The sequence below is a fragment of the Furipterus horrens genome, unplaced genomic scaffold, assembly GCF_987537825.1.
Source record: "Furipterus horrens unplaced genomic scaffold, mFurHor1.1.pri manual_scaffold_12, whole genome shotgun sequence".
NCBI lineage: Eukaryota > Metazoa > Chordata > Mammalia > Chiroptera > Furipteridae > Furipterus > Furipterus horrens.
In genome coordinates, this window is record NW_028327182.1 from 49329784 (window position 1) to 49357308 (window position 27525).

At 35.7% G+C, this 27525-nt stretch overlaps 1 protein-coding gene across 1 annotated transcript; it reads left to right on the top strand.

The window, feature by feature from the left end:
• The first annotated feature begins 234 nt into the window (after positions 1-234).
• Positions 235-27473, top strand: ITM2B (integral membrane protein 2B). Its single transcript, XM_090258476.1, has 6 exons — positions 235-520; positions 21904-22032; positions 23294-23500; positions 24983-25093; positions 25558-25708; positions 26787-27473. Exons 1-6 carry the CDS (start codon positions 404-406, stop codon positions 26870-26872), a joined length of 801 nt encoding a protein of 266 aa, XP_090114602.1. The 5' UTR covers positions 235-403; the 3' UTR covers positions 26873-27473.
• Positions 27474-27525: the final 52 nt, after the last annotated feature.

Genomic DNA, 27525 nt, shown 5'->3' on the forward strand with positions numbered 1-27525 from the left:
AGGAGCAACCCTCCCTTTACTGCCGGAGCAAGTGTGAGGACTGAAGGCGAGGGCAGCGCCGAGATCAGCTCCGGGATCAGCTCCTCCTGTACGCCCACCTCCTGACCTGCCGCGACCCCCCTGTCGGCCCCGCCCCCATTGCCCTCGCTCCTCTGCGAGTCCTGTCGGCCCGGCTCCGGCTTCGGCCCCGCCCCCGCCCCCGCCCCGGGGCTGAGCGAGCAGGCTCCTCCCCCGCCCGGGAGCTGGGAGGCTGCGAGAGCTGTGCTGCAGTTGTTAGCTCAGCTTCTGCGGAACCGCCTGGTCGTGCTTAGCCGCTGTTGAAACCCACTCGGGACCTGGTCGAGGAGCCGCAGCCCGTACCTCAAGCCCGCCGCTGCCCTCAAAGGGCACCCCAGGCTGCGCCATGGTGAAGGTGACGTTCAACTCAGCTTTGGCCCAGAAGGAAGCCAAGAAGGACGAACCCAAAAGCAGCGAGGAGGCGCTCATCATCCCCACTGACGCCGTCGCGGTGGACTGCAAGGTTCGAGAGCCTGGGAGGGCCCGGGAGTGGGCGCTTGGCTAGGCCGGGGCAGCTGCGCTGCGCTGTTGCGTCTTTGCGCGCCGAAGTGGCTTGGCACCCGGCCTGGGGTGCGCGCCCTAGAGGGAGCCGAGCTCTCCCTTTTTCTCGGGCTGCTACCCTTCTTCTGCCGCAGCTGCAGCTTTGTAAGAAAGTACGTGTACAGGAAGCGGCGCCTAACACAGTATTGGGGGCTTGGTAGGCCTAGAGAGAGAGGGATTGAAGAATTGTGCCGAGTTCATGGTCGTTGGTGCAGTTGGGGGAATGTTCGTGGGACCAGGACTGGTTTCGTTCGACTTGGAGACCAGCGAAGACAAGCAGAATCACAAAAACAACAGTTTGGCACTTCCTCCCAGTATAACTAATGTGCCTAAAATGGCTGACGTCTTTACAAGCCTAAACCTCTGTTGCTTCCTACTTTTCGTTTCTAGGCCGAACAGTACTTGGACTAAGTCCAGCTACTGTAAGCCTCTTAATATTAAAAGCATTTTCTTCTTTACCTCCTTTTCCCTTGTCCCTTCGGTATTGGCAGGTGAACTTAAGGGTGGGGTTTGGAGAGGGAACAAGGAGAGGATCGGGGAAACCAAGGTGAAGGCGTTCAGATTAGCGGATCAGGGAAACCAAGGTGAAGGTGCTCAGATCAGGTTCTGAATGTTGATTTTAGTTATAATCAACATTGCAGGTAAAGATCCGTAATTACTATGTGATGTTAGTGTAAAACCGACAGTTGGCTTTTAAATTATATCAACATCTTTATAGGACCCCTTGGGCTCAGTGAAACTAAATGTAGGAAATTTGTCCTACGCCTCTTATAAAATTCTCCTTTATTTTACAGAATCCCTCTTTTAGCCCTAAGTAAAATGCGGAGTGAAACCATGATTATGCTGATTTGTTAGCATTTTTCAAGACCTGTTATCCGTAGGGTAAACTTAGTTTTAACTTGAAAAACTCAGTAATCTATGTGTGCAGATATGAGTAATAAGCATTATTTTATATAGTCTAATGAAAATTACTACTGAAAAACAGGCTGAAAAATAGGCCACCAATATACTATAAAAATGTTTAAGAATATGATCTTAATTTGAATGTAAAAATGTTAGCCTGTACTTATATTTGGAAGTGTTCTAGTTGAAGATACAAAGGTCAGGGGTTGATTTTTTAAATGACTGCCTTGCCTTGAAATAGGAACAGTAAACTAATTCCCTGAAAAGGATTGAGAGGTTGGGTATTGGTATTATTTTTCTGAATTTATTGCAAACAGTTTGGTCTTCAAAGAAAATGTTTGGAACGCAAAGGCCATAATTCCAGCAGCAAATTATTATCTTATCTTTATATTTATGTAACATTCATTGTACCTGTAATAGATTGATAGTCAAGTGACCAGTCACAACAGTCTCAAATACATAAACATAGATATGTTTTAATTCTGTTATATCTCTTTTTAAATCGTATAAACAAATATGATTCCTCTCATTTAAAAAAAAATGGGAGAGGGGGAAAGCGTCGATCTCATGTAACTTCAGACAGCTTTACTGTGTTCCACTGTATTGAAGGAGATTTGAAACTACGCAGAAATTAGAATTAATTTGCTGGGTAGCTTTAAATGTAACTTTTACATTTCCTGTCATTTCTGAAATGATGACCTTGTTTTTAGATCCTCAGACTTTCTCACAATTTCACCGCATGCAAATTTTGTGGTCATAGCAGCGGTAAAAACGTAACCATTCCTAGCTCTGTGCTTTGTTTTCCGTTTCTATTTCCTCAGATCCCCATATGCAAAGAAAAATAATGGAACTAAGTTGTGAGGGAGAGTTTTCCTTTGTGACCATTCAGAAGTCATGGATGAAGGGGCAGATAAAAAAATGAGTAATTCTTTTTATAGCTATACGCTCAAAGACTTCAATGAGTGACAAAATACTGTTTCACATTGAAAAGCAGAATCCTTATAATCAGTCCGTTACTTAATGATAAATGAAAACCTTTATAACAGACATTTGTGAAAAAACTGTCTCTTCCTCTTAGAGCTTGGGCAGTGATTATATAATGTTCTCTGGCTCCCTGGGGTGGCTGTACAAGTAACTGCCGAGTTTTGACTGCCTGGATTCTGCACAGAATCACCCTTCTGAGGCATTGCCTTGACTCCTTGGTTGAGAGGATCAAGTAAAGCTAGTTATGGACCAGAACTCTCGAACAAGAATTTGTAATACCTTTAACCCTGCTAGACCACAATATCCTTAAAAATGTACTGTTGTATCATCTTAGGATTCTGACTTAAAAGTACAGATTTCACTGCTTTATGCTTCAAGAATTCTATTACTCCAGTCAGTGGGCTTATGTAACACATTCCAGTACTTTACACTGCTCTTATCTTTTGCTAGTTCTTTAGCTCTTCCTTCACTTCAGGGTGAGAACCCCTGGAAGTGGTTCTGTTGCCTCATTTTTCAATCTTGTCTTCTCAGTAGCTGCTAACTCTAATCCTTGTCTATTGATTACTTTGTCTCAACCAACTTGCTATTTATGCTTTTCCTATATTTTTCCCTTAAGATTCATCTTCCTCCACCTGTCCCAGTTAGCACAAAGCTCTTAGAAGAATATAAACAGTAAATAGTACTATGTATGTTTTGTGTAACAGGTGAATTTAAAATTATATGCAGTTTTACGTTATAGGCAGAAATTCATTTATGTTTTTGTTTGTAACGTTGAACTTTGAAAAACTGTTTACTATAGATTTGCAAATATCAAAGAATATTTAATATTCTGAGTCAGAAGTCCCAGTTCTGTCATTATTTAACTGTTTGAACTTTGGCTTAAGATTTTAGTTTTGTTTTTTTTTTGTCTGTAAGATGAGAGGGTTGGTACCAAATGGTCTGTAAAGACTCTTCCAGCTTTAAAATTCTTTGAAGATGCTAGGATTATATATTTGGCAGGAATTCATTTGTCTTCATTGTGAAAAATAAGTATCTCCTCACCCTAACCAGGCTGTTCCCTTTCATCCTTCCCATGTTGAACATGTTATATTCCTTCCTCATATTAAGTAGCAATATAAGTCAAAGAGAAGGAGATGGATAGAGATATTGTGTAATATATCAAATACTCATTTTGTGTTACCTCACTGTAGAACAATAGTTATCAACAACTCATTTTGTTGTAATGCCTAATTATGAAACATCTTTCCCAATTCCTGACCTCAAAAAAGCTATTCTCATACAGCGTTTTGCTGATAAGTTGTCTTGTCTCTTCTCTACCTATATTGGAGTTGTAGACGTCTTAAAAGTAAAGTGCTTTGTAGGGGAGAAGATGGGGGAGGACGGGAAGCTTGAGAAAAAGTGAAGGACTACTAATCTGGTAAGGTCTGAGTTGCCCATCACAAAGTAGCTATTTTCTTTACACTTCCTGGCATTTCCTGTGCTGGAGGGTTTGGTAATATAATTTTGAGGTGGCGGCGGCGGCGGTCGTCATTGTTTTTCTGGTGTTTTTTTTGTGTGTGTGTGTGGGGGTGGGGAGTGGAGGAAAGGAAAGACATAAAATACATGATGACATTTACTAGAATGTGATACTCTTTAGTGGGGAGTGGGAGCTAGGTTCTCTTTAACAAGTGCTTGTCATTCATTACCTAGTATTTGTAAACATCACTCAGTAAAAACTTTATAGTCATTACATTTTGGTTCTCCATGAAGTTATTGATACCTGAAGTGAAGTTTTAGTACTGGGAGATAAATTAATTGTTCCATGCATACCATGTGACTTGGCAGGACCTCTTGTGTACACATGCCCCACTGGCTGCTGCTACTGTTGGTGCTGCTATAGAGAATGGACAAGGTTGCATATTGTGTAGTTGGAGGACAAGTTACCTGCTTAGGGTATTCCCAGTGTCATCTTAAACATATTTTCTCCGGACTAGACAAGCAAGTATATTATCTCTGGCAAAATCAATAAGCCTTTAATGACATGGAATTCAACTCTGCCATGTAAGAGAGGTTTAAGTGAGTAGAAAAGTGTTTAACTAGAAATATCTCTTGGAACACATAGTTACAAGCTTTTTGAAGTTGATTTAGAATTTAACTTGAGGTTTTTCATTATGTATTGCTGAAACTTGTCTTGCTTACAATGTACATTGAAAAATGTTCTTGGTATTAATTGTGGGACATTTTATTTTTCTTAGTTCTATCATATCCAACTTAAATATTGAAATGTCTGTTTGAAAGGCATTTTGGTTTTTCAAAAGGAAATATTCACATTATAACTAAAGTTTCGTGGACTGCTTTGTCTATCATTATCATCAATAGCGGAAGAGCCAGGAAAAAATGTTTTTTCCTCAGATGTATTGATGAATTTATATTCTTTTCAACTTTCTGGTAAAGTTGGTACTTCTTATTAGTGCCCAGGCTGAAGGAGCATCGAAGAATTTCTTCAGGCCACGACAGCTACCTGTTAAAGGATTTGACAGTTTTGAGCTTCTGAATGAGGTTTTTGTCTTTACATGTAATTTTGGATCTGTGTTTTCAAGAAGCTTATATTATGTGTAAAGAGTTATTTCTTGATTCTCTTATGTTCTTCGCACAAAGATTAACAATGCGAATCTTTTACAGGGTAGACAGCTGAAAATTGGAAATTTTATTACAGATTTGACCCTAAGAAAATTGTTGAAAAATTATTTAATAGTAATTATCCCCGTAATCAGTATTTGTGATATATATTTTTAATAGCTTTAAGGAAATTGACAATATAATTATTCCTTTTGTTACCAAAATTGAATAAACAAAATGACTTTAAACAATTGAAGATTTTTTACATTCTTAAATTGGTTAATGGTGAAAAGAACTTTTATGAAATATTTCTATAGTTCTGCCATTTGGAGAAAAGTCAGGAATATTCTGAAGCAGAAGAATCTGAGTCTTTAGTTACAGAAATGGGAGCCCTGGCTGTTGTGCTTCAATGGATTAAGTGCCATCCTGTGAACTCAAAGGTCGCTGGTTCGATTCCCAGTCAGGACACATTCCTGGGTTGCAGGCCAGGTCCCCAGTCGGGGGCATGCGAGAGGCAACCGATCATTGTATCTCTTGTACATCAATATTTCTCTCCTTCCCTTCCTTTCTTCCCGTCTCTAAAAAGAAATTAAAAAATAATAATAATAAAGAAATGAGGAAATTCTTTTTATTATAGAGGGATTTTTTTCATTTAATGTTTTATCTTTTAATGCTGATGAGTTTCCAGCAGTAATTTTATGACTTAGAGCTCATGTAAATATGTCAGAAAAAAATTAATGTTGGAATAAAATATGTACAATTTATAAACACTAATATTTTGAAGTTAAATATCTTGGAAATTTATTGGGAAATTGACACCAAGTATGGTGTCAAATATTTAATACTTTGAGATTTTGAATATTTGCATAAGCCTTCTTTGGCCTAGTTTTGATGGATTTTTGTAATTTGAATGTTTAACTTTTAATGGCAGAATTATTTTTAAGAATTTAAGTCTATGTTTTGCAGAATAGGTTAAAAATGAAGCCTAAATGTTGAGGGCTTTTTTTGTTTGTTTGTTTGTTTGTTTTTTTGCTTTAAATATGATTATAATGTTTAAAATTATTTAATATGGAGCCAGACAGGTAAGTAAGTTGCCTTGTTAAATAAATCACTTGGATCACTGCGGCATTCAAAAGAAGACCCATCTTTATGCTGGGAAAAATTATTTTAAGAGCTAGTTGATCTAAGATCTGCATTTCTTAAAATATATTAGCCAACTTTTCTAAGTATTTCTGTACTGCTGTATATACTGCTCCATTAGATTTTGTAGAAAAAATTGTCATTTTCTTGCTTTCATTTAAATACTATGAAAAATATTTCCCAACTCCATCAGTTTTAGCTAGTGCAATGCTAGTCATATTAAGCAGAGAGTAAACTCAGTGTCTTCTGGGCCCAAGCAGATGAATTACTGAAGCTGGGCTCTTTGCATATTAAACAAGTTAGAACATTCTTCATTTTAAAAAAAGATTTTATTTATTTATTTTTAGAGAAAGGGTAAGGGAGGGAGAAAGAGACAGAAACATCACTGTGTGGTTGCCTGTCATGCGCCCCCACCTGGGCATCTGGCCCACAACCCAGGCATGTGCCCTGACTGGGAATCGAACCAGTGACCGTTCGGTTTGCAGGCTGGCGCTCGATCCGCTGAGCCACACCAGCCAGGGCTGTTTTTCATTTTTAGTAAAAAAAGAAAATCGATTCAGTGTTGCTTGACCGTCTCATTTTAAAATGCACACTAGAATCAGGATTTTTAATTGAAATCAGCTAATTTATGCAAGAATTTTAGCACTAAAGACCTGACATAGACCACTGTTTTTCTGTCTCCTTTATAGTGAAGAGCAGTGCTGGCAAATTATGGTTCATGGGCCCAAATATGGCCTGCTGCTGCTTGTTTTTATATGGCCCATGAACTGAGAATGATTTTTACATTTTTAAATGGCTGAGGGGGTGATCAATAGAATATTTTTCCTTTTTGCCCCAGTCCCCTCAAAGAGTAGAGAGGTGCAATTCAGGAAGAAATATTATCTAGTTACTGAGGACTCAAGACAATATAATTCAGTTTAAATCCTGCCTCTACCATTTACTATGAAGCTTGGGTTAGTTACTTCAGCTCTGTCTCAGTTTCTTCATACACAAAATAGGAACTATGATAATCTGTAAAATTATCACAATGGCTTTAACAGAGTAGGACTCAATAGATACTAGCTACTATTATTATTACTCTGTTACAATTATTACAACTACTAGTTGGTCACAGGGTTTGGCATTCATAAAACAGTATATGATGTGAGACAAATGTAGTATTTACCCAGGTTTCCTTTTTGCTTTGATTCAGCTTGGCAGATGTCACTGTTTTAAGTAAACTTATCTTAAAGATTTTTAGGAGTAGCAGACTTCAAGATAGAAAAAATTAAGCAGAACATTACTCATTTTTTGTTTTTATATATTAATGCCTCAAGTCTAAAGCCATTTTCAGGTAGTGTTAGATTCTGCTGGCAAATGAGATAATATTGTGACCTGAATGTTAACTTGGGCAAGTTTGAAATCCTTCCAGTCCCATTTCCTCATTTGTAAAATACAGTAAAGTGTTGGGGTGATAACAGTGCATTAGAAACTCATCAAATTTGAGTGCTTTTGCACCATCCCTATCAGAGTCCCACTTTATTCCCCTCATTCTTGTTTTTGTAATATTACTTTCCCTCACATGTCGATTAGATAGTAGTATTATTGCTATTTCACACATAGTCCCCCACTAACTGGAGAGGATGCATTCCTGCAATATAAAAACTCTTTAGCACAGTGATTTTCATCTGATGTGCTGCAGCACACTGGTGTAAGAATTTTTAAAACATGCACTCAATACCTGACTATTGAGAATCACAGTTTTAGCATTCAGTAGCTAAGAGTAACCTTGTTTTACACTTTTGTAGAACTCTTTACTGAGTAGGGTAATAGAAGACGGCTGGATTTGCATATCAGGTTCTATAGGCAGCCTGTTGTAGTATCACACATTTAGCCTTTGGAACACTCCCTGTATACTAGGCAGAGAATGAGAATGAAGAAAACAGTGCCTTGGTTTTATTATAAGAATAATTCTGACCTGTGGATCCCCTGAAAGGGTGCCCCTGAACCACATTTGGAGAATTACTTTAAATACTTGCTTATACTGCTGTTTCATGGTTTCTGTTTATTTTTGGGTGTGGTGTGTTTTTGTTTGTTTGTTTTTTTGGCACTTCTGTGTATTACCTACTGGCTTTCTAATATTAAAAGTAAATATTTAGTTTTTCTATGTATTTTTACATATTACACACATAATCTATTCTCCTGGCATAGTTATATTAGTTTCTGGTTAAATTGATATTTTTTGCTTTTATTATAATTGACAAACATTATTTACATTTGCATAGAATACAATGACTTTATACTTCTTCCTTTCTCATACAAAACTTTTTTATTGATGATTGCTCCTTAGGGTGAGGGAAGGCTGCTTATTTTTCTGTGTATTTATTGCTAATTCATCAGACTCTCTGACAGCAGTATAATTTCTTTTCCGTATATACAAACTTACCAGATAGCTTATCATATTTCCTGTTTTTTTGGTAATATTCCACTTGTTATTTTTCAGTCTTATCATCTGGACTGGTTGCATTCCAGGCATGTTGCTATGCAGGTGCCCTGAGAGTAATTACATTCCTGGTATTGAATTACCTTTTCTTCCATCCCATGTTAGAGCTGCAGTTTTATGAATCTGAAAAAAAGTGTCTGAGATAAATTTTTTTAAAACTTGCTTTGCATGTCTGAGAATCTTTATCTTCACATGTAATTAATAATTTATCTGGGTATAAAATTCTAGATTAAAAGTAATTTTTTTCCTTCCAGCGTTTTGATGGCAATGCTCCTGGTTCTTTGTGGCCAGTTTTGTTATTTCCTTCTAGAAGCTTGAGACTTTTCCTGAAACTTTCAGCTTCCAGAATTTTTATTGATACAGATTGTCTGTTGTCACTCGTTTTAATTCTCGGGCTTAAGGTTTATTTATTTGTTTATCCTTTTTTTAAAAGTATATTTTATTGATTAGACTGTTACAGTTGTCCCAATTTCATTTCCCTTTGCTCCCCTCCACCCAGCACCCCCATTCTCTCCAGCAGTCCCCCCATCCCCTTAGTTCATGTCCATGGGTCATGTATATAAGTTCTTTGACTTCACTCTTTCCTATATTATTCTTAACTTCCCCCTATTTTGTACCTACCAATTATGCTTCTTAATTCTTGTACCATTTCCCCACTCCCCCCCCCCGATAACCCTCCAAATGATCCCCATACCTATGATCCTGTTCCTTTTCTGTTTTTTGCTTAGTTTGTTTTTATTTTTTAGATTCAGTTGTTGATAGCTGTGAATTTGTTGTCATTTTAATGTTCATAGTTTTGATCATCTTTTTCTTAAATTAATCCCTTTAACATTTCATGTAATAATGGCGTGGTGATGATGAATTCCTTTAGCTTTACCTTGTCTGGGGAGCACTTTATCTGCCCTTCCATTCTAAATGATAGCTTTGCTGGATAGAGTTTGTAATCTTGGTTGTAGGTCCTTGCTTTTCATCACTTTGAATATGTACTTCTAGCTAGTCCTTCCTTGCCGCAAAGTTTCTTTTGAGAAATCAGCTGATAGTCTTATAGGAACCCCTTTGTGGGTAACTCTCTGCTTCTCTCATGCTGCTTTTAAGATTCTCTCTTTCTCTTGAACCTTGGCATTTTGATGATGTGCCTTGGTGTGGTCCTCTTTGGGTCTAGCTTGTTTGGGACTCTTTGTGCTTCCTGGACTTGTATGTCTATTTCCTTCACCAAATATGGAAAGTTTTTCTTCATTATTTTTTCAAATCAGTTTTCAATTTCTTGCTTTTCCTCTTCTCCTTCTGGCATCTATATGATTCAGATGTTTGTATGTTTAAAGAGTTTCCTAAGCCTCTCCTCATTTTTTCAATTCTTGTTTCTTCATTCTGTACTTGTTGACTGTTTATTTCTTCCTTTTGTTACAAATTGTTGACTTGAACCCGTTTCCTTCCCTTCATCATTGGTTTCATGTGGATTTTATTTTGTTTCACTTAGCATAGCCTTCACTTCTGCCCTTATGCATTTGCTCTACTCAAGCATATCTGTCAAATCTGTGAGTATCTTTATCACCAGTGTTTTCAGCTATACATCTGTTAGGTTGGTTATCTCCTCGTCACTTAGTTCTCCCACTGGAACTTTGATCTGTTCCCTCTTTTGGACCATACTTCTCTCTCTCCTTAACTTGACAGGTGCCTGTGTTTGCCTCTGTGTCTTAGGTAGAGCTGTCGCGCCTGTTTTTGTAAGGGGCAGAGCCTTAGGCATTTGTCAGTATGGGGCTACCCTTTCAGCACGTTGCAGTGCTGTATGTCGGAGAAGGGTCTGAGAGGGAACAGTGCCGCTTGCTCAGCACTTGCCCCTTTTCCAAGCACTTCTCCTGCTTCCCATATGACTGGTCCTCCTCTAGATGTTGCCCTGGCTATGGTTCCCAGAGTAGGTGGGTCTGTAGATGTTGTAGGACCTTGGGAGCCTCTAAACAAACTAACTGTGCTGAGAGACCGGCAGTTTCTTTCTCTGCCCCAACCCCCCACTTGTTTTCACAGTCAGAGCAATGAGGCTTTCTTTTCCCTGGCGCTGGAACAATGTGAGCTGCACAGTCTTGTCTGGTGCTGGGAGCACTCCCCAGGTGTCCCTCCCTACTTTTTAAAATGTGTGACGGTGCTCTTCACCGGCAGGCCACAGCAGCTATTTCTGAGTCCTCTCCACCCTCTCTGTCCCTCCCTCTTTGCCCATCCTACCTGTCTGGATAAGAATTTCTTGTTTATATCTTTGTTTGTTGGACTTCCATGCAGCTTGATTTTCTGGAACTTCTGGCTGTCTCCAGTTTTGAAGTAGTTGTATTCCTTCTTAGTAGTAGAGGAGGCGCAGGGTGTCTACCTATGCCTCCATCTTGGCCTGTTGTTTGTCCTTCTTACTATTACCCTATCTAGCTTTCAGGAGGAAGTAAAGATTGATGTTTAACTGGAAATCAATAGTAGGACTTTCAACTTAGCTATCTTGATAGCTTTTTAAAGATTTATTAGAATATTTCCTTTAATATTAAAAGTAGACTTAATTAATAATAGATAACAATGGAAACCATCTGCATTATTATTAGCACTAGTTTAAGGTCAGACAAGATGGCCTAAAGAAAGATATATAAAGCATTTTCTGTTCTCCCTCTTTAAAGTCCTCAGACTGTCTCTTTCATGAGTAATTTTAGAGCAACAGCTCACTATCAACTTTGTGGTTTTGATTTGTGGCTTTATTACTCTTACCTTAGGTTTTGTTTCATAATTAATATCTTTTTCATTTATTTTGAAGTACTTTTATACTGATGTGCCTGAATTTCTTTTTCTTTATTGCTTTGGTTCAGTGCATATGATTCTAATACTTTTTGTTACTGTGCTTTGTAATTTGATAAATAAGTAAAAATCTAAGACGTTGCTCTTACTGTATCTGTGGTTCGATTGAAGTAAACTCATTATGATAGCAATTCTGTAGGAACTCAGGCTGTTTTTGTTTGTGTGTTAGTTTGTTTTGCTGTTGTTGGATATAAGTATTATCCAGTTGTGACATGGTGTCACTTTACCTATTACCTGAGCTATTAGGTGGTTGACCTAATTAATAGCTTCATGCTTTTCCTTCCTTAAGGTGCACATGGAGTCAGATGATATTTAAGCCTTATTAGTTCTATGATAGTGCACAAATAATCTTACTTAGCTTCTCTGGCTTTCATTGTATTTATCTGTAAAATGATGTATTGGACTTTTCATGGTCCTTCCACACTGGATCTTTTTCTTTCTGAAAACTAAACTGATGATATATGCAGAGGCACCTCCTGCATGGCCAAACACTAGACTAGGAATTTTAAAATTACTAAGCACCATAGCATTCAAGAAACAACTAGCGTAACTCAGACAAACTAATTAGGTAAACCAAATTAATCACAACCTACTTAAATGTCTGTGTCTGCTTTCACAAGAAAACAACACCCCTGGATCCAAGAGCTAGGGGAGTGGTGAAATAAGTGAACAAGATCAAATGACTACAGAATATTTATTGTACGTGCATTTGGTACCAGGCATAGGGTTCAAAGCACTTTTTACATGTTCACTATATGGAGACAAATATCCCTGATCTCAAGAACTGGAATTACTTTTCTAGTAGTCATCTTGTATAACTTACAAAATTTTCAACTTGGACAGAAGATAAAACTTGCCACATTCAAATTATTTTATGCTCTTGGAACAATATACTTGGAATTTTCTTATTAAAAGTTCTGCATTTTAAATGGATTATTCATATTTGAATATGAATGTGTAATTATCTTGTTGAGTAACATTAAGATCCAAGGTTTATACACAAATGAGTCGAGAATAGGTTGCTCTTTTTCTGCCTTCTAATCTTGACACTAATCCACGAGTTATCTTGTGGTAACTGCTGCAGCTGCCATCTTGGAGAAAACAGGAAATGGATTAAAAATATGTAGAAAAAAGAATGGGAGATTTTAAAGGTACGTATTTATATGTTAATATTCTGCTTCGACCAGATACTCTGTTTATTCCTGATTGTATAAACGTGATTAAGTTAAGTTCTAGCACTAAAAGCATTTCAGCCTGATTATTTATTTATTTTTATTTTATTATTATTTTTATTAAATTTATTGGGGTGACACTGATTAAAAAAATTATACAGGTTTCAAGTGCACAGTTCTTCAACACATCATCTCTACACTGTTTTGTGTGTTTACCACCCCAAGTAAAGTCTTTGTCCATCATCATTTATACCCCCATATCCTCCTCTACTTGGACCGCCATCACCACACTGTTGTCCCTGTCTATGAGTTCTCTTTTTTCTTTTTCTTTTTCGCTCAATTCCTCCCCCTCTCCTGCCCTCTCCCCCAGCTGTCAGCCTGCTCTCTCTGAGTCTCTCATTTTTTAGTTCTGAAGTTCTGACCTATTTTTTAAACCTAGGCCTGTGCTAATTTTATGTAATTTCAGTAGTTGGTCCAGATTTTATAGATTTCTCACAATAGATTGTTATGCAATGGCTTTGAATTTTAATTTCTTTTTGTGCCTGTGTTGCTGCTTGTATATTGTAGGTTTGTTAACAGTAGTAGATGTTAATGAGAAATCTATTTTGTAGACATGTAATTTGCATTTTTAAAACCTTCCCCTCTTCCAAGGACAGACTAATGCAATAACTGTTATTCCTGTAAATGGTAATCACTTGGAAAACTGCTTCCTTTTGGTATGTCAGATGTGACATTTCCGCTATGGACTTTGCCACCATAGTTGAGATAGTATCAATCTTATTTGAAAAGTCAAATGAGAAAGCAAACTTCAAATACTGATTTAAATGAATGAGAAAATGCAAACAAATGTTTGATTTTTTTAATGGCTTAATAATAATAAGTTGGCGCAATCTTCAACATAATTTTTGTAGTTCTAAGAATATAGTCAATAAAACATTTTGGAAATTTTTAAAGTAAATTTTAAATGATAATCAGGGTTTTTGTTGGTTTATTTTAAAATTCTTACCGGAATAGAAAGTGATTTAATTTTGCTCTTCAGTAATGTAAGTCTTTTTCCAATTGGCCTTTCATTCTGCTGTAGATTGCTTTTTATTGGCTTCAACCTTAGCAGATACTGGTTTCAGATTACCTTTCCCAGCTAAGCCATTTGGTGATGGGAATAATAATAGCTGTCACTTATTAAGCATTTCCTTTTTACTATGTACCAAACAGTGATTTAAATGCTTCACATACATTTTTTCATTAATTCCCACAGCAACCGTGTGCGATAATCTACATTTATGATGAGGTGTAACTAAGATGGAGAAATTAAATACCGCTTGTCCAACTTTTCTATTCTCCAGAATTTTAACATTTATTTTCTGCTATCAATCTTATTTTTCTCTTCTCTTTCTTACAGTTTTATATATTTTTTCAGCTTCTTTACTATCATTTAATGGGTCTTGGGGGTGGGGGGGACCTGTCCTAGCTGCTCATAAATTGGGAAAGAGAAGGAATTTGAGTTTACCGGAGTGTTGAATACTGAAATATTTAGCCTTTTTAAGGCATACAGTTCTGGTAATTTTGACAAATGTATATAGTCATATGCCGAATATTTTCCTCACACCCCAGAAATTCCACCATACCACTTTGTAGTCATTCCTTTCTCTCACCTCCTCCCTGTTTTCTGTTTCTAGAGCTTGCCTTTTCTAGAATGTCATACAGATGGTATTACAACATAAGTGGCCTTCTGTCATTCTCGTTTTACCTTTTCTGGGAAACAGCTCTTTGATATCTGTAGCCATGGGACTAGGGTTTTCTTTGGACTGATCCAATTCCTGCTCCTCTCTGCCTCCATTTTTGGTTTGCTGAGGCCAACTGTTTAGATTTGTTATTTGCAAAAAAAATGCCTGTTCTGTCTTTTAAATGATTAAGGTGTTTTATTAACCATATTAATCCAGTCCCTAAAACCCAGAACCCAAACTCCTTTATATGGGGAAAGTGGTTTAGACTAGTGGCTTTATAAAAGTAGGTTCTCAGAAGGGAGCATATCTAGTCATAGATGAAAATAAGGATCAGAGTTTAAAACCATGTGATGTAGACAAGAACTTAGTGTGTTTTGTTTTCAACTGGGGACAAAAATGATGAGAAAAGAGTTGAGAAAACTAGACCATTAATCAGAAATCCATTTTTAAAAATTTGAAGATTAGATGTTTTAAGTGTTGTCAGCTAATTCTATATTTTGGAGAACAGTATACACTCCAAACAACACATCCATGGGCTGCTGGCCAATGCATCCCCATATTTATCCATATTACCAAATATGTTTTCATATGTACATGTTTCTAAATCTACTTCTGAAGGTTCAGTAGTTCATGCTACTGTGAGTTGAATAAATTGTATTGATTCTTTTCTGTATTTCTGTTATTTTTACACCTGAAGTGTTTTTATGATATTGCTTTTTCTTTTCCTTCCTTTTTTTTTTTTCTTTTGTAATATAATTTTTAATCTTAACAGATTTAGTATTCTGGTTCTTAAAGCATTGTTGCATTTGCTATAGTAATGCAAAACAGTATATTTGAGAGCTTTGAAAAAATGTCTCTTCAATCATCCTTAAAAGAAGGGGATATGAAGTACTTTGTTAATATGGGAACAGAATAAAAATTATATGAAAACCCTTGTATTTTGTCTGAGTTTATAATTGAAGCACATTTCTGAAGCTTCTTAAGGAACTGATTGAGGTGACCTAATTCTTAAGTAATTGGAGTACCAGAACAGAATTTGTTCTTCATTTTGCTTAAAATGTAATTAAAAGTTTTACTTTTATCATATGATAAAATTTATTTGGACCAGAAATTAGTACAGTGCGAGAGAGAGGATGCTTTTGAAAGTCATGGTTTTCTATACCTGCTGTTGAGGGGTGACTAAGGGCCAGTATGTGCTTAAGTGTCTTCATTTATAAACTGGAATAAAAACTTGAGGTTTTGGAAAGATTAGAAATGGTAATTGTACAGCACCTGTGGGAGATCTTTTACCTCATCAGCATAATTTAAAGTGCATCAGTTTTATTGCAGTACCTGGAGAGGGTATGTTTATGTAACTTATTTTAAATTAGGCTAGATAAAGTTTGTGTACCCCAGTGAAGAAGGTCTTGTTCATGAGCGATTTTCCTTTTTCTTATTTATTTTTGTTGTTCTTTTATTAAGAAGTAATCCAAGCATACAAAAGAGAACCTGTAATACCATTTTATGTTTTTAAAGTCTTAGGTATCATAGACTGTATGTATTAGCCAACTTGCCTTGCCTATTTTTTTTTTTTTGTATGTGTTTTTTTGTTCAGCATTATGTTTCTGAGATTTATCTCAAAATCAAGTGCTAGTTGATTTCATTTTCACTTTTTAAAAAAAAGATTTTATTTAGTTTTAGAGCAGGGGGAAGGGAGGAAGCCACAGAGGGAGTGAAACATCAATGTGTGGTTGCCTCTCGCATGCCCCCAACTGGGGATCTGGCCCACGACCTCAGCATGTGCCCTGACTGGGAATTGAACCAGCAACCCTTTGGTTCATGGGCTGACACTCAGTCCACTGAGCTGCACCAGCCGGGGCTATTATTATATGAACCTGTAATAATTAATTCTCCACTTGATGGACATTTAGGTTATTTCCATGTTTTTCTCATTAACAATTCTGCAGTAATCATTATTGGACCTATCTATGTATATGTACAAAAGCCTATCTGGACTATAGTCCTAGAAATGGAATTGTTGAGTCATAAGAGTATATATCTTTCATTTTATTAGTTGCTGCCAAATTATTCTCCAAAACAGTTGTACTATTGTCAACTGTATGAAAGGTCCCAATTCTTATTATTGCATACTTTCTCCAGCACTTAGTGTTGTTGGACTTTCTTTTATTGCCTGGTATGTAGGACCTCAGTTGATTTTTTCCCTCACTCCCCATATTGAAATATAATTTACACGCAATAAAACTGACCCATATTATGTGTACAATTTGATTGAATTTGTAGTAATTGTATGAAGTAATATATTCACCACTACAAGAGATACGAAACATTTCCACCAGGCTCAAAGGTTTCCTCATGTGTCTGCTATCTTCCCTTCACCAGTCCTTGGTCATGGCAGCTTTTTGTCATTATAGCTTTGCCTTTCCCGGAATGGAATCATGCAGTGAGTAGTCTTTTGTGTTGGACTTCTTTCACTTACATGTTTTTGATTCATTATAACTACCAAATTTTATACAGATATATCCATTCATAGTGAGAGGATATATGTGTTGTTTCTCATTTGGGGCAATTATGAATGACTCAGTTGATTTTTTTTAAATTACTGATCCTCAGCAATCTCACAGAACTCTAATTTGAATGATCTGACTTCCTTGGATTTTCAATAGACAGTTATATTACTTACACATGACAGCTTTGTGGGGTTTTTTTTCTTTTTCTAATCTTTGTATCTGTTCCTATTCTTATCATTTGTATACTAGCTAGGATCTCTAGTACAATATTGAAGGGATACAAAGAATCAATTTTAAAGAACATCCCTCATATTTCTAATTTGAAAGGGTATAGTGTAAGTCTGAAGTATAACCATTAAGTATGAGATTTGCTGTAAGTTGTTGATGTTTAGCTTTATTCATGTTAAAAACTTTCACCTCTTCCTAGTTTGCAAAGGGATTTTATTATGAATGGGAGTTGGGAGGTTGTCAGATGCATTTTCTACATATTTTGAGATAGTTGTGGGGTTTTCTTCTTAATCTTTTATATGTGGCTTTTTTTCTTTAAGCTTACTCTTTCAAATATTAATTTTTTTATTAATTTATACATATGTATATATATTTTTAGATTTTATTTATTTTTAGAGAGGGGGGAAGGGAGGGAGAAAGAGAAGCATCAATGTGTGAAAGACATTCACTGGTTGCCTCTCGTGAGCCCCCAACTGGGGACATGGCCCCAATGCAGGCATGTGCCCTGACTGGGAATTGAACCAGTGACTTTTGGTTCACAGGCCAGCACTCAATCCACTGAGCCACACCAGCTAGGGCTCAAGTGTTAAATTTTAATCACTCCAAATACATTTAATAAATTGCTTAGATTAAAACTTTTCTATCTTGAAAAATTTTTAATTCCTCTACATGACTCAGGTTGTATGATATGTCATCTACTTGTCATACATAATGTTATTTTTGGCTGTAAATTGCTTAAGATATGAACCATGTCTTAATCACACTTGAATTTCCCACAGGATCTAACATAGTATATTGCAAATAACAGGCCCTTAATAAATGTTGAACTGGGTTAAGTAAGTACTTAGGGCTAATTTCTTTGCTAAGTAGCCACTGTTTGTCGTGAATTCTTATGTTGCTCCCACCCATATTATTATCATACTGGCTGCTGATGTAACTTTTATGGGTCATTAAAAACAACAACAACAAGGTTTTTTTTTTAAATCTGAATTTCATTCGTTCATCAAATATTTGTTGAATACCAACTAAGTGCAAGGTTGGCTGTGAGCTACCGGTATAGCCTAATGATGGGGAATCCATGCTGAGAAATGTGTTAGCGATTTTATCATTATGTGAACATTATAGAGTAGGGATTTTCAACCTTTTTCATCTCATGGCTCACATAAATTAATTACTAAAATTCTGCAACACACCAAAAAAAAATTTTTTTTTTTTTTTTTTTTTTTTTTGCTGATCTGACCAAAAAAAAAAAGTATAATATCGAACATTCACACAGATAGCTATTGTTGTGTTGGCTTTAGTCATTTTTTTACTTTGACAATCTAAGTGCCCCTGATTAGTCAGGTATTGCATGTTTTAAAAATTCTTTGGCCTACCAGTTGAAAGTCACTGTTATAAAGTATACTTAAATAAACTTGGATAGAATAGTCTACTACATACTTATATGGCATAAGCTATTGCTCCTAGGCTACAAACCTACACAGCATGCACTATACAAAACTATAAGAGATTAAATCATGCACAAGAGAAAATGATGCAATCAAGAGATGAGGTAGACAGGAGATGTATGAGGCTTTTTTCAGTATAACATGGCATAGTGTTCTACAGCAAACTTTTTTTGTAGGGGGTGTAAGTATTGGGTTGACCAAAAAGTTCCTTTAATTTTTTTCCCTAATATGGCTCTAGTAGTGCTTAGTTGTATTTAACTTCATTTGAAACAGTTTTGTTAGATTGTATCTTTACAGCTGCCATATCAGCCTGCATTTAAAAAAACACACATCAAAATTGGTGAGGTTTTGTGTAGCCATTTTAATATTGAAAATGGAAGAAAATATGCAACATTTTCAGCATATTGTGCTGTATTATTTCAAGAAAGGTAAACACAGAACTGAAACACAATAAAAGATTTGTGCAGTGTATGGAGAAGGTGCTGTGACTGATCAAATGTGTCAAAAGTGATTTGCGAAGTTTTGTGCTGAAGATTTCTCGCTGAATGATGCTCTACAGTCAGGTAGACAAGTTGAAGTTGATGGCGATCAAATCGAGACCTTACAGCAAGGTTATTGGTGAAAATGAAAAATGTGTTTTATTTTAGAGAAAAACTAAATGGACTTTTTGGCCAACCCAGTAAAAAAGAGTGCACTCTAAGATAAAAATAAAAAGTATACTGTTAAATACATAAACTAGTAACGTTTATTATCATTATCAAGTACTATGTACTGTACATAATTCTATATGCTTTACTTTTATTCAGCTGGCAGTGCAGTGGGTTTGTTTACACCAGTATCACCACAAACACAGGAGTAACATGTTGCTTTATGACAACTGTGAAGTCATTACCCTATAGCAAATTTTCATCTCCATTATAATCTTGTGGGACCACCTTCCTATTTGCACATCCTTGACAGAAATGTCTTGCAGCACATACCTGTATGACTGTAGTATTTACAAAATGAATATGAATGGATACTTAGAAGAACCTTATAGCTTAGTAGGGAGAGATAAGATCTGTATGTGAGTTAATTCTAATGCAAGGTAGAAAATGATTACTATAAATTTAGAGAGAAAAGAGATTAGTTTAACTTTGAATATCTGATAAGATTTCATGATTTTGGGTCTGTTTTGGCTATTCAAAGATTTTTATTTTCTGATTCTTAAGCCATGGTTCACATTGTTGAGGTGTTGAACAAATGGCTCGTGGATAAGTAAAGTATTTTTATAAATTAAATTCTTGTAGAAATTTAAATTTTTTGTTTTATTGTCATAGTCTTAAAGTGTGTTTTTTGTTTGATTGTTTTTTCGCTTAAACAAAAACATTTATGTTTTATAGTCTAGAAGCTGGGAAGTCCCATGCCAAGGTTCACTTCCGGTGAGAGCCTGCTACCTGCTTTGTAGATGGCTGTCTTCTCTTTATATTCTTGCATGATGGAGAGCAGAGACCTAAAATGTAATTTTTGAATGAACATGAGAGTTCAAACTCCATAGCATGGCATACATAGTCACTTTTTTTAAGTTAAAAGTTTTCATTCATTTATTTATTTTAGAGAGGGAAAGGGAGAGAGAAAGCAAGGGAAAAAAACAATGTGTGGTGCCTCTAGAGTGTCCCTAACTGGGGACCTGGCCTGCAACTCAGGCAGTGCCCTGACTGGGAATCAAACCAGCGGCCCTTTGGTTTGTAGGCTGGTGCTCAATCCACTGTACCCCTTCCTACCATATTGGGCACTTCAGCCATACCATATGTGACCGTTGGAGATATGTATTCTAGTTCATGATTTCATTCATTTTTTGCCCTACATATAATGCCCTTTAACTCTGTCTTCTGTGTGGGTAATGAATATTTGTCCTTCAACATTATATTTCAGTACTTTCTCCCCTGAGGAGTCTTCCCTAAACAACATCATCCCTTCTTCTGTGCTTTCTCCACTTTCCTGTTAGAACCCATGCCATGCCTATCTTCTTTTTGCATATTTGTTTTTCAGGCTGATTTTAAATGATCTCTTCTTGACAAAAGCTATATAACCAATGCCTAAAACATAGTATATGTTCTTGAAATCATTGTTTGCTGACCAGTTAAGAATGATATACCAAAAGGCCTAGAAACTTGTCATCAATTTGATAGGGCTGCATATCTTTTACAAGTGTCTGCCCATGATCGTTGGCCATTCGCTTATGTGCTACTAGAAAAGAGACCCTGCTAAATGGTGGGTGTTGTACACACATCTGACTGTCTCAACAGCTGATACCGAATGTTTGGAAGTGACTATTCCCATACCTCCACTCTGTCTCCATCCTATTATGCGAGGAACTATTTTTTCTCTTTTTTTAGGGACTATTTCTTAACTCCCTGGGTATTTCTGTCAGTCACATAAGGGCTCAAGCAAAACACTGTACTTTATCATTCACTTGTCGAATTACCTATGACTTTATGGAATTCTTTTAACTTTTTATTCACAGGTAGAATATCTTACATGGAATTGTAGTGTTATTTTCATTACATACTACTCCTCTGCAGTGTATTCATCTTATGTATCCACTATATTGATAAGTATGCCTACTACAGCAAAGTATTGTAGAACACTCTCACAGCTTACTGGTTAGACAATCATATACTTTGCAGTGTTCTCCCTGATATTTCCAGTACCTACCTGGCACCATATAGTTATCGCAATATTGTTGACTATATTATTTCTTGAGCTACTAATAATGTAATGCCAGCAGCTAATCTCCTTTGGTGTTTGCACATAACACTGGGTACAAACAAGAAATTAGCTATTACTCTGAAGTGACAAAGTGGAGGGACTGTGTTTGGAGGGGAAAGGGAGTATTTCAGAACTTGACAAATAATTATATCCTGAAGATGTACTATATAAGGCTGAGCACCATAATATTGCATAACAAAGTTGTGTTGTAACCTTTTCTGAATTTTTATATGTTAGGAGGCATATTAATCATCAAATGTACACAGAAAATAGAAGTTATGGAGCATAGTATTGCTATAGAGATATGGGTAGCAGGTGGGGTATTGGGAGTTACAAGACAGAACCCTCCCAAAGAACTGGTTTCTTAGCTCTAGAGCCATTATGATGAGTCTTAGCACCACCACTTTGATCTTAATTAGACACCTGAGTTCTTGGTCTTTTTATTTTTGTTTATAAAACAATTTTGAAGATTTCTTTCAGTCCTAACCTTTCTGTGATTCTTACTGGAAATGTGATGTTGACCATCAGTCTATTTTTATATTTTAGGACCCAGAGGAAGTAGTACCAGTTGGCCAGAGAAGAGCCTGGTGTTGGTGCATGTGTTTCGGACTCGCATTTATGCTTGCAGGTGTCATTCTAGGAGGAGCATACCTGTACAAATATTTTGCACTTCAAGTAAGTGAGAAAATGCTGAGAACTTTTTTGCTTTTCCTTAGAAAGTTGGTCCTAACTTGCTCTAAGCGTACACTATTTTCTGTGAGTTTTTAGACAGAGTGGTGGTCCTATTTTGAAGCTGTGTTTAAAAGTCTCCTCAACCTGTTACTGACAGCCTTTTAGACAGAGGAATGCGCTGGAGTACTTCTCTCATCCTCTGTCAGGTATTAGTTTGTCCAAAGAATTGTGTGACTTCAGCAGAAATGTTGAAGTAACTTAAGATGGAGGTTATTTGAAACTTAGGTATTTAATAATAATTCTAGTGGGGTTAATTCAGATTTTTCTCTTGATCATAATTATGATCTCTGTTTTGTGATATATTTTTCTGGGCAATAATTCAGTAGGTTTTTTTTTTTTTTCTCCTTGGGGAATCTTGAGATATGAGCTTTATAACTGACTACCTCAAATGCTTTAATATTTTTTAAATTTAGAGAAAATGTTGGCAAATAGATTTTATTGAAATAATTTAAATAACTGATTTTGAACTATGCTGCCAGAGGATGTATAAATTTCATGTTCATTTTCTTTGTTTTTCAAGATGATGGTATGTTAATAGACATTACTGAAATACTACTTATCCTTGTTTAATGCAGTTTTTATGACATATATTTAATAAAGGAAATGTCATTTGTAGTTTTACTGTCCAGAGATATTTGCTGTCTTAATGTTTTGTTACATACTCCTGGTCTTTATTATATATGTATACTTTTTATAATCTTTATAATTTGGTTTAATGTGATATTTTCCACTTAATTGTGATATATTTTAAGGAAAAAACTAGACCTTTGTATACCTATAGAAATTTCAGAAAAATTATCTCTCGACTAATCTGAGAAAAATTATCGAATCAGTGAATCATATCTCAGGCGTTTTAAAATTGTGTTCTTTCAGAAGAAACATCCATAATGCCTATTGGTAGAAATAGTCCTGTGTTTCTTCAAATTTACTTGTCACTAGGTGGATAATTGCTTTTATATTCTATTTTTGTGCATCACAAAAAGGGGAAATCAGCTGCTTTTCTCCTTCTGAAGCTGTTTTTAATAATACTTCAAAACCTGATCTTAAAGAATGTGAATTCTGTAATTAAACTGTCTGACTTGTCATATAAAAGTAAGTTTGCAAGCAAACTACTATTTAGATAGAGGTGGCAGCTTACGTAATGCTTACATTTAAAAACTTGTCTCCCATTGAATTGCTGAAAACATGTTTAAACTCTCTGTAGCCAGATGATGTGTACTACTGTGGAATAAAGTACATCAAAGATGATGTCATCTTAAATGAGCCTTCTGCAGATGTCCCAGCCGCTCGTTACCAGACAATTGAGGAAAATATTAAGATCTTTGAGGAAGAAGAAGTTGAATTCATCAGCGTGCCTGTCCCAGAGTTTGCAGATAGTGATCCTGCCAACATTGTTCATGACTTTAACAAGGTGAGCAAGCTGTCCCAAACTGTAAAAAGAATGCAAGGCCTTTAATTTATTATGCTTTTATAGTTTTAATTTCTATATTTGCTAATTTATTCTGTTTAGAGTTTATTTCTTACTTAAAAAAATAAACTTGGTTTTCTTCTGTCCTACAAAAATAAACTGTCAATATTCAATGGGCTCGTTAATCTATTTTTAAGTTCTCATCCTACATTTCCCCCCAGCTAATGAAAATTGTTATGTAATGCAGAAAAGTTGATTTCCCAAATTCTCCACCTGGTTACAAAATTTTATCATTTTCTTCATCTATGTTTTTCACATTTGATTATTAACCCCTAGATACATAAGCTCTTATCTCGTAAAAATGAGGATTTCATCTGCATATCCACATAATTATCACATCTAAGAAAATTAACATGGTAGCATATATTATTTAATATTTAGTTGATATTTACCTTCTCCCAGTAATTTTTGTCTCAAGAATGTTTTGTTTTTTCAAACCAGGATTCAGAATTTCTCATGTTACTTGTACAGTTTATATCGGTATATGTTTGCCATTTTAAACATTCAGACATCACTGAAGTTAGCTTTGCAAACATTTTGTTCCTGATAAAATAATCTGATGAATGTTTATAAGCCAGTTTAAAAAGTTACTTCAAAGTAATAAACCTTGTCCAAAGCAAATAGTAAATAGTAATATCTAACACTTAACTGAGCTCTTAAAATCTAAGAGTTTATTTACATGGTTTAGTTAACTCATTTGAACCCTCAAAACCATCCCGTTGACAGTCTTTCTAACCAGGGTTTCTTACCTAATCACAAAAACACAGATAATCATTCAATTGACTATTAAGTCAATTCTCTAAGGATGGTATTAACTAATAGTATTCTAGATGCATAGGCGAGGAGTTTATTTTTACACACAGTGGATGCCTTGGAGGGCATTAGGGTTTATAAGTGAGGGAACTAACTAAATCTCTTAATCAGGTGATAGGTTATTTACAGTTAATTTTAATAGTTTATTATCATTTACTATAGAAACAAACCCCTGATAAGAATTTTACATTTTATTTATTTAATTTTAGAGATGGGGGAAGGAAGGGTGAAAGGGAAAGAAACATCAGTGTGCAAGAGATACATTAATCGGTTGCCTCTCACACGCCCCCAGCTGGGGACCTGGCCTGTAATCCAGGCATGTGACCTGACTGGAAATCGAGCCGGGGACCGTTCAGTTCGCAAGCTGGTGCTCAATTCACTGAGCCACACCAGCCAAGGCAGAATTTTACTTCTTAGTCGCAATAATTTTTCTTCTCCCATTACTACTTCCATTCCTATCCCAGCAAAGTCTTGATTTATTGATGTACAAGTGATTTACACATTCTAAAGCCAACCCATTCTAAAGGTAACAGATCGTTCTTTGAAAAGCCCAGTTCTTACAGCCTGTGTTATAAATATTAATCTAACAAAAATGCATCTTTTTCTTCCCAGAAACTCACAGCCTATTTAGATCTCAACCTGGATAAGTGCTATGTGATTCCTCTGAACACTTCCATTGTTATGCCACCCAGAAACCTGCTGGAGTTACTTATTAACATTAAGGTATAAAATTTTAAATACTTCTTATTAATGATGCTGCTATAGCATCTTGGAATTTTATTTTTTTTTATTTTTATTTTTTTAGAAACTAGCCCTATAGAAGCCCATTTTACTGGAAGTACAGCTAAGAGGAACTAGAACTCATAGTTTTAGATTTTTTTCCCCCTTTTAATTTTGAAATTAAAATATAATCTTTATATTTAAGCTTTCCTAAAGGGGCAGGTGATAAATAGGAGATTTTCAAAAAATAAGATTTTTAACAACTGTTCAATTCTGATGCCATAGACAATATGTAAACAAATGAGCATAACTGTCTTTCGATAAAACTTTATTTATTAAAACAGATAGTGGGCAGTAGTTTGCCAGCCTCTATTCCAGCTATAATCTCTAAAAATTTTGTTTATTTTCCTTGTCTGTTCAATGTAGGCCTTGAGATATTTATTTAATATGTTCTTTTCCAACTGTAGGCTGGAACCTATTTGCCTCAGTCATATCTGATTCATGAACACATGGTTATCACTGATCGCATTGAAAACGTTGACCACCTGGGTTCCTTTATTTATCGACTGTGCCATGACAAGGAAACTTATAAATTGCAACGCAGAGAAACCATTAAAGGTAATACTTTTTAAAGTGCTGGTAGAAAAGTTTGTTTTATTTCATTGCATTCAACTAGATTTAGATATAGGCTGGTTGTTGTCACCAATATGCTTGTCATGAGAGGGAAAAAAAAAATCTATTTTGTCCTTGTTATGTTTGTAGATTTGTGAAGAATCATCTTAACTCTAAATCTACTCTTCAGATAGAACAGGTGAATGTGACATGTCAATGCCTTGAGATGCTGGAGGGTTACTTTCCGTGTAGTCACCCAGTCCCACTTTCCATCCTACCCCTTTGGTACTGCAAGGATTCTTTTTATCCAGAGGGTCTCTGGAGAAGCTCGTCAGGTGTATGCTCAGGGATCTGGATTCTAAGCCCTCTCTTTGCCTTTTGGATCTCATTGAAGATAATCACAGTTAGGTTAATTACTAAGGAATTTGGCTGAAGAATTAAGAGCATTGACACAAGTAATATAGCTTTACCAAAATCACTTAATCTTTGCTTTCTCACCTGAAAAAATAAGGATGACAGTATCTTCCCATTTCCTTTGAAGACTATTAAAAAATTAAATGAAATTACATGTGACAGAATGTATGAAAGGAAGAAATGACATTCATATACACTATGGTGTGATTTCTTTGGAACTGCAGCATCCAGTAAAAGTGCTTTCCTGGCTTTTATTAATTAACACTTTTAATAATACTGTTCTCTTACCTCAGGCTGATGAGTCACCTGAAACCTCCCCCTTGATTCCTTACACTTTTAAATTATCTTAGTGGTTCACAATTTTTTTTTAAGTCAGACTGATGCATATAATGAAGTACTCTCTTTTTAGTGTGAAGTTTCAACAACTCACCACCATAGTCAAGATACATTTCAAAATTTATACATATGGCATTGTTATTGTTGCTAAGATCTCTTAAGACATTTAGTTCATATAAGAGGCAGATTATTTTCTTTAATGTTAAGAAATCAAGCTAGAAGTTAACGGAATATAGAGTAAAATATTTTCATGTCTAAATAATAGCAATAAGGATGAATATGTGTAATGATTACTAAAGAATCAGAAATTTAAAAACTTTCCCCTCCCAAACAGGTATTCAGAAACGTGAAGTCAGCGATTGTGTTACAATTCGGCATTTTGAAAACAAATTTGCTGTGGAAACTTTAATTTGTTCTTGAACAATCAAGGAAAACATGGAAAAATTTAATATCACAGCATAACCCTACCCTTTGTGTTTTGTGCAGTGATTATTTTTAAAAATCTTCTTTCATGTAAGTAGCAATCCAGGGCTTCACTATCTTTTCATCTCATTAATTCAATTAAAACCATTTCCTCTTTAAAATCTTTTCTTCTTTCCAAGTGTGGTGTCTTTTATCTTTGAATTGGTAGTTGTATAAAGTCATAGATAGTAGTATACTTCACCATATATCTTAGGTATAAAATTTTATGTTTTAATTATGCATTTTCCAGAGAATAATCATATAAATGCATACAGAAAGATAGACCACTGTGACCTATTTGTATTTGTTAGTTGCCCTGCTATTTAGTTGTTATAGAGCATTTGAGCACACAATTTAATTTTTCTCTAAAGTATGCAGTATTTTCAGTGTCATATTTAACTATTTAGAGTATGAGTTCCATCTCTACGTTTTAATATCCTAAGCATCTGCTGTAATAAAATTTTAGAAATGTTTGGAATTTAAAAAATAACTTGTTACTAATTTGTATAACCCGTATCTGTGCAGTGGAATATAAATATCACAAAGTTGTTTGACTAAAGTCCTGTGTGTTGTTTTTATCATGTAATAAAGCCACAGAGTAATTTGGTTCT

Coding starts and splice junctions, on each gene's coding strand:
- ITM2B (XM_090258476.1), top strand. CDS start 404: ATGGTGAAGGTGACGTTCAACTCAGCTTTGGCCCAGAAGGAAGCCAAG. Junction 521..21,903: donor CCGTCGCGGTGGACTGCAAG/GTTCGAGAGCCT, acceptor TTTATATTTTAG/GACCCAGAGGAAGTAGTACC. Junction 25,709..26,786: donor ACGCAGAGAAACCATTAAAG/GTAATACTTTTT, acceptor CCTCCCAAACAG/GTATTCAGAAACGTGAAGTC.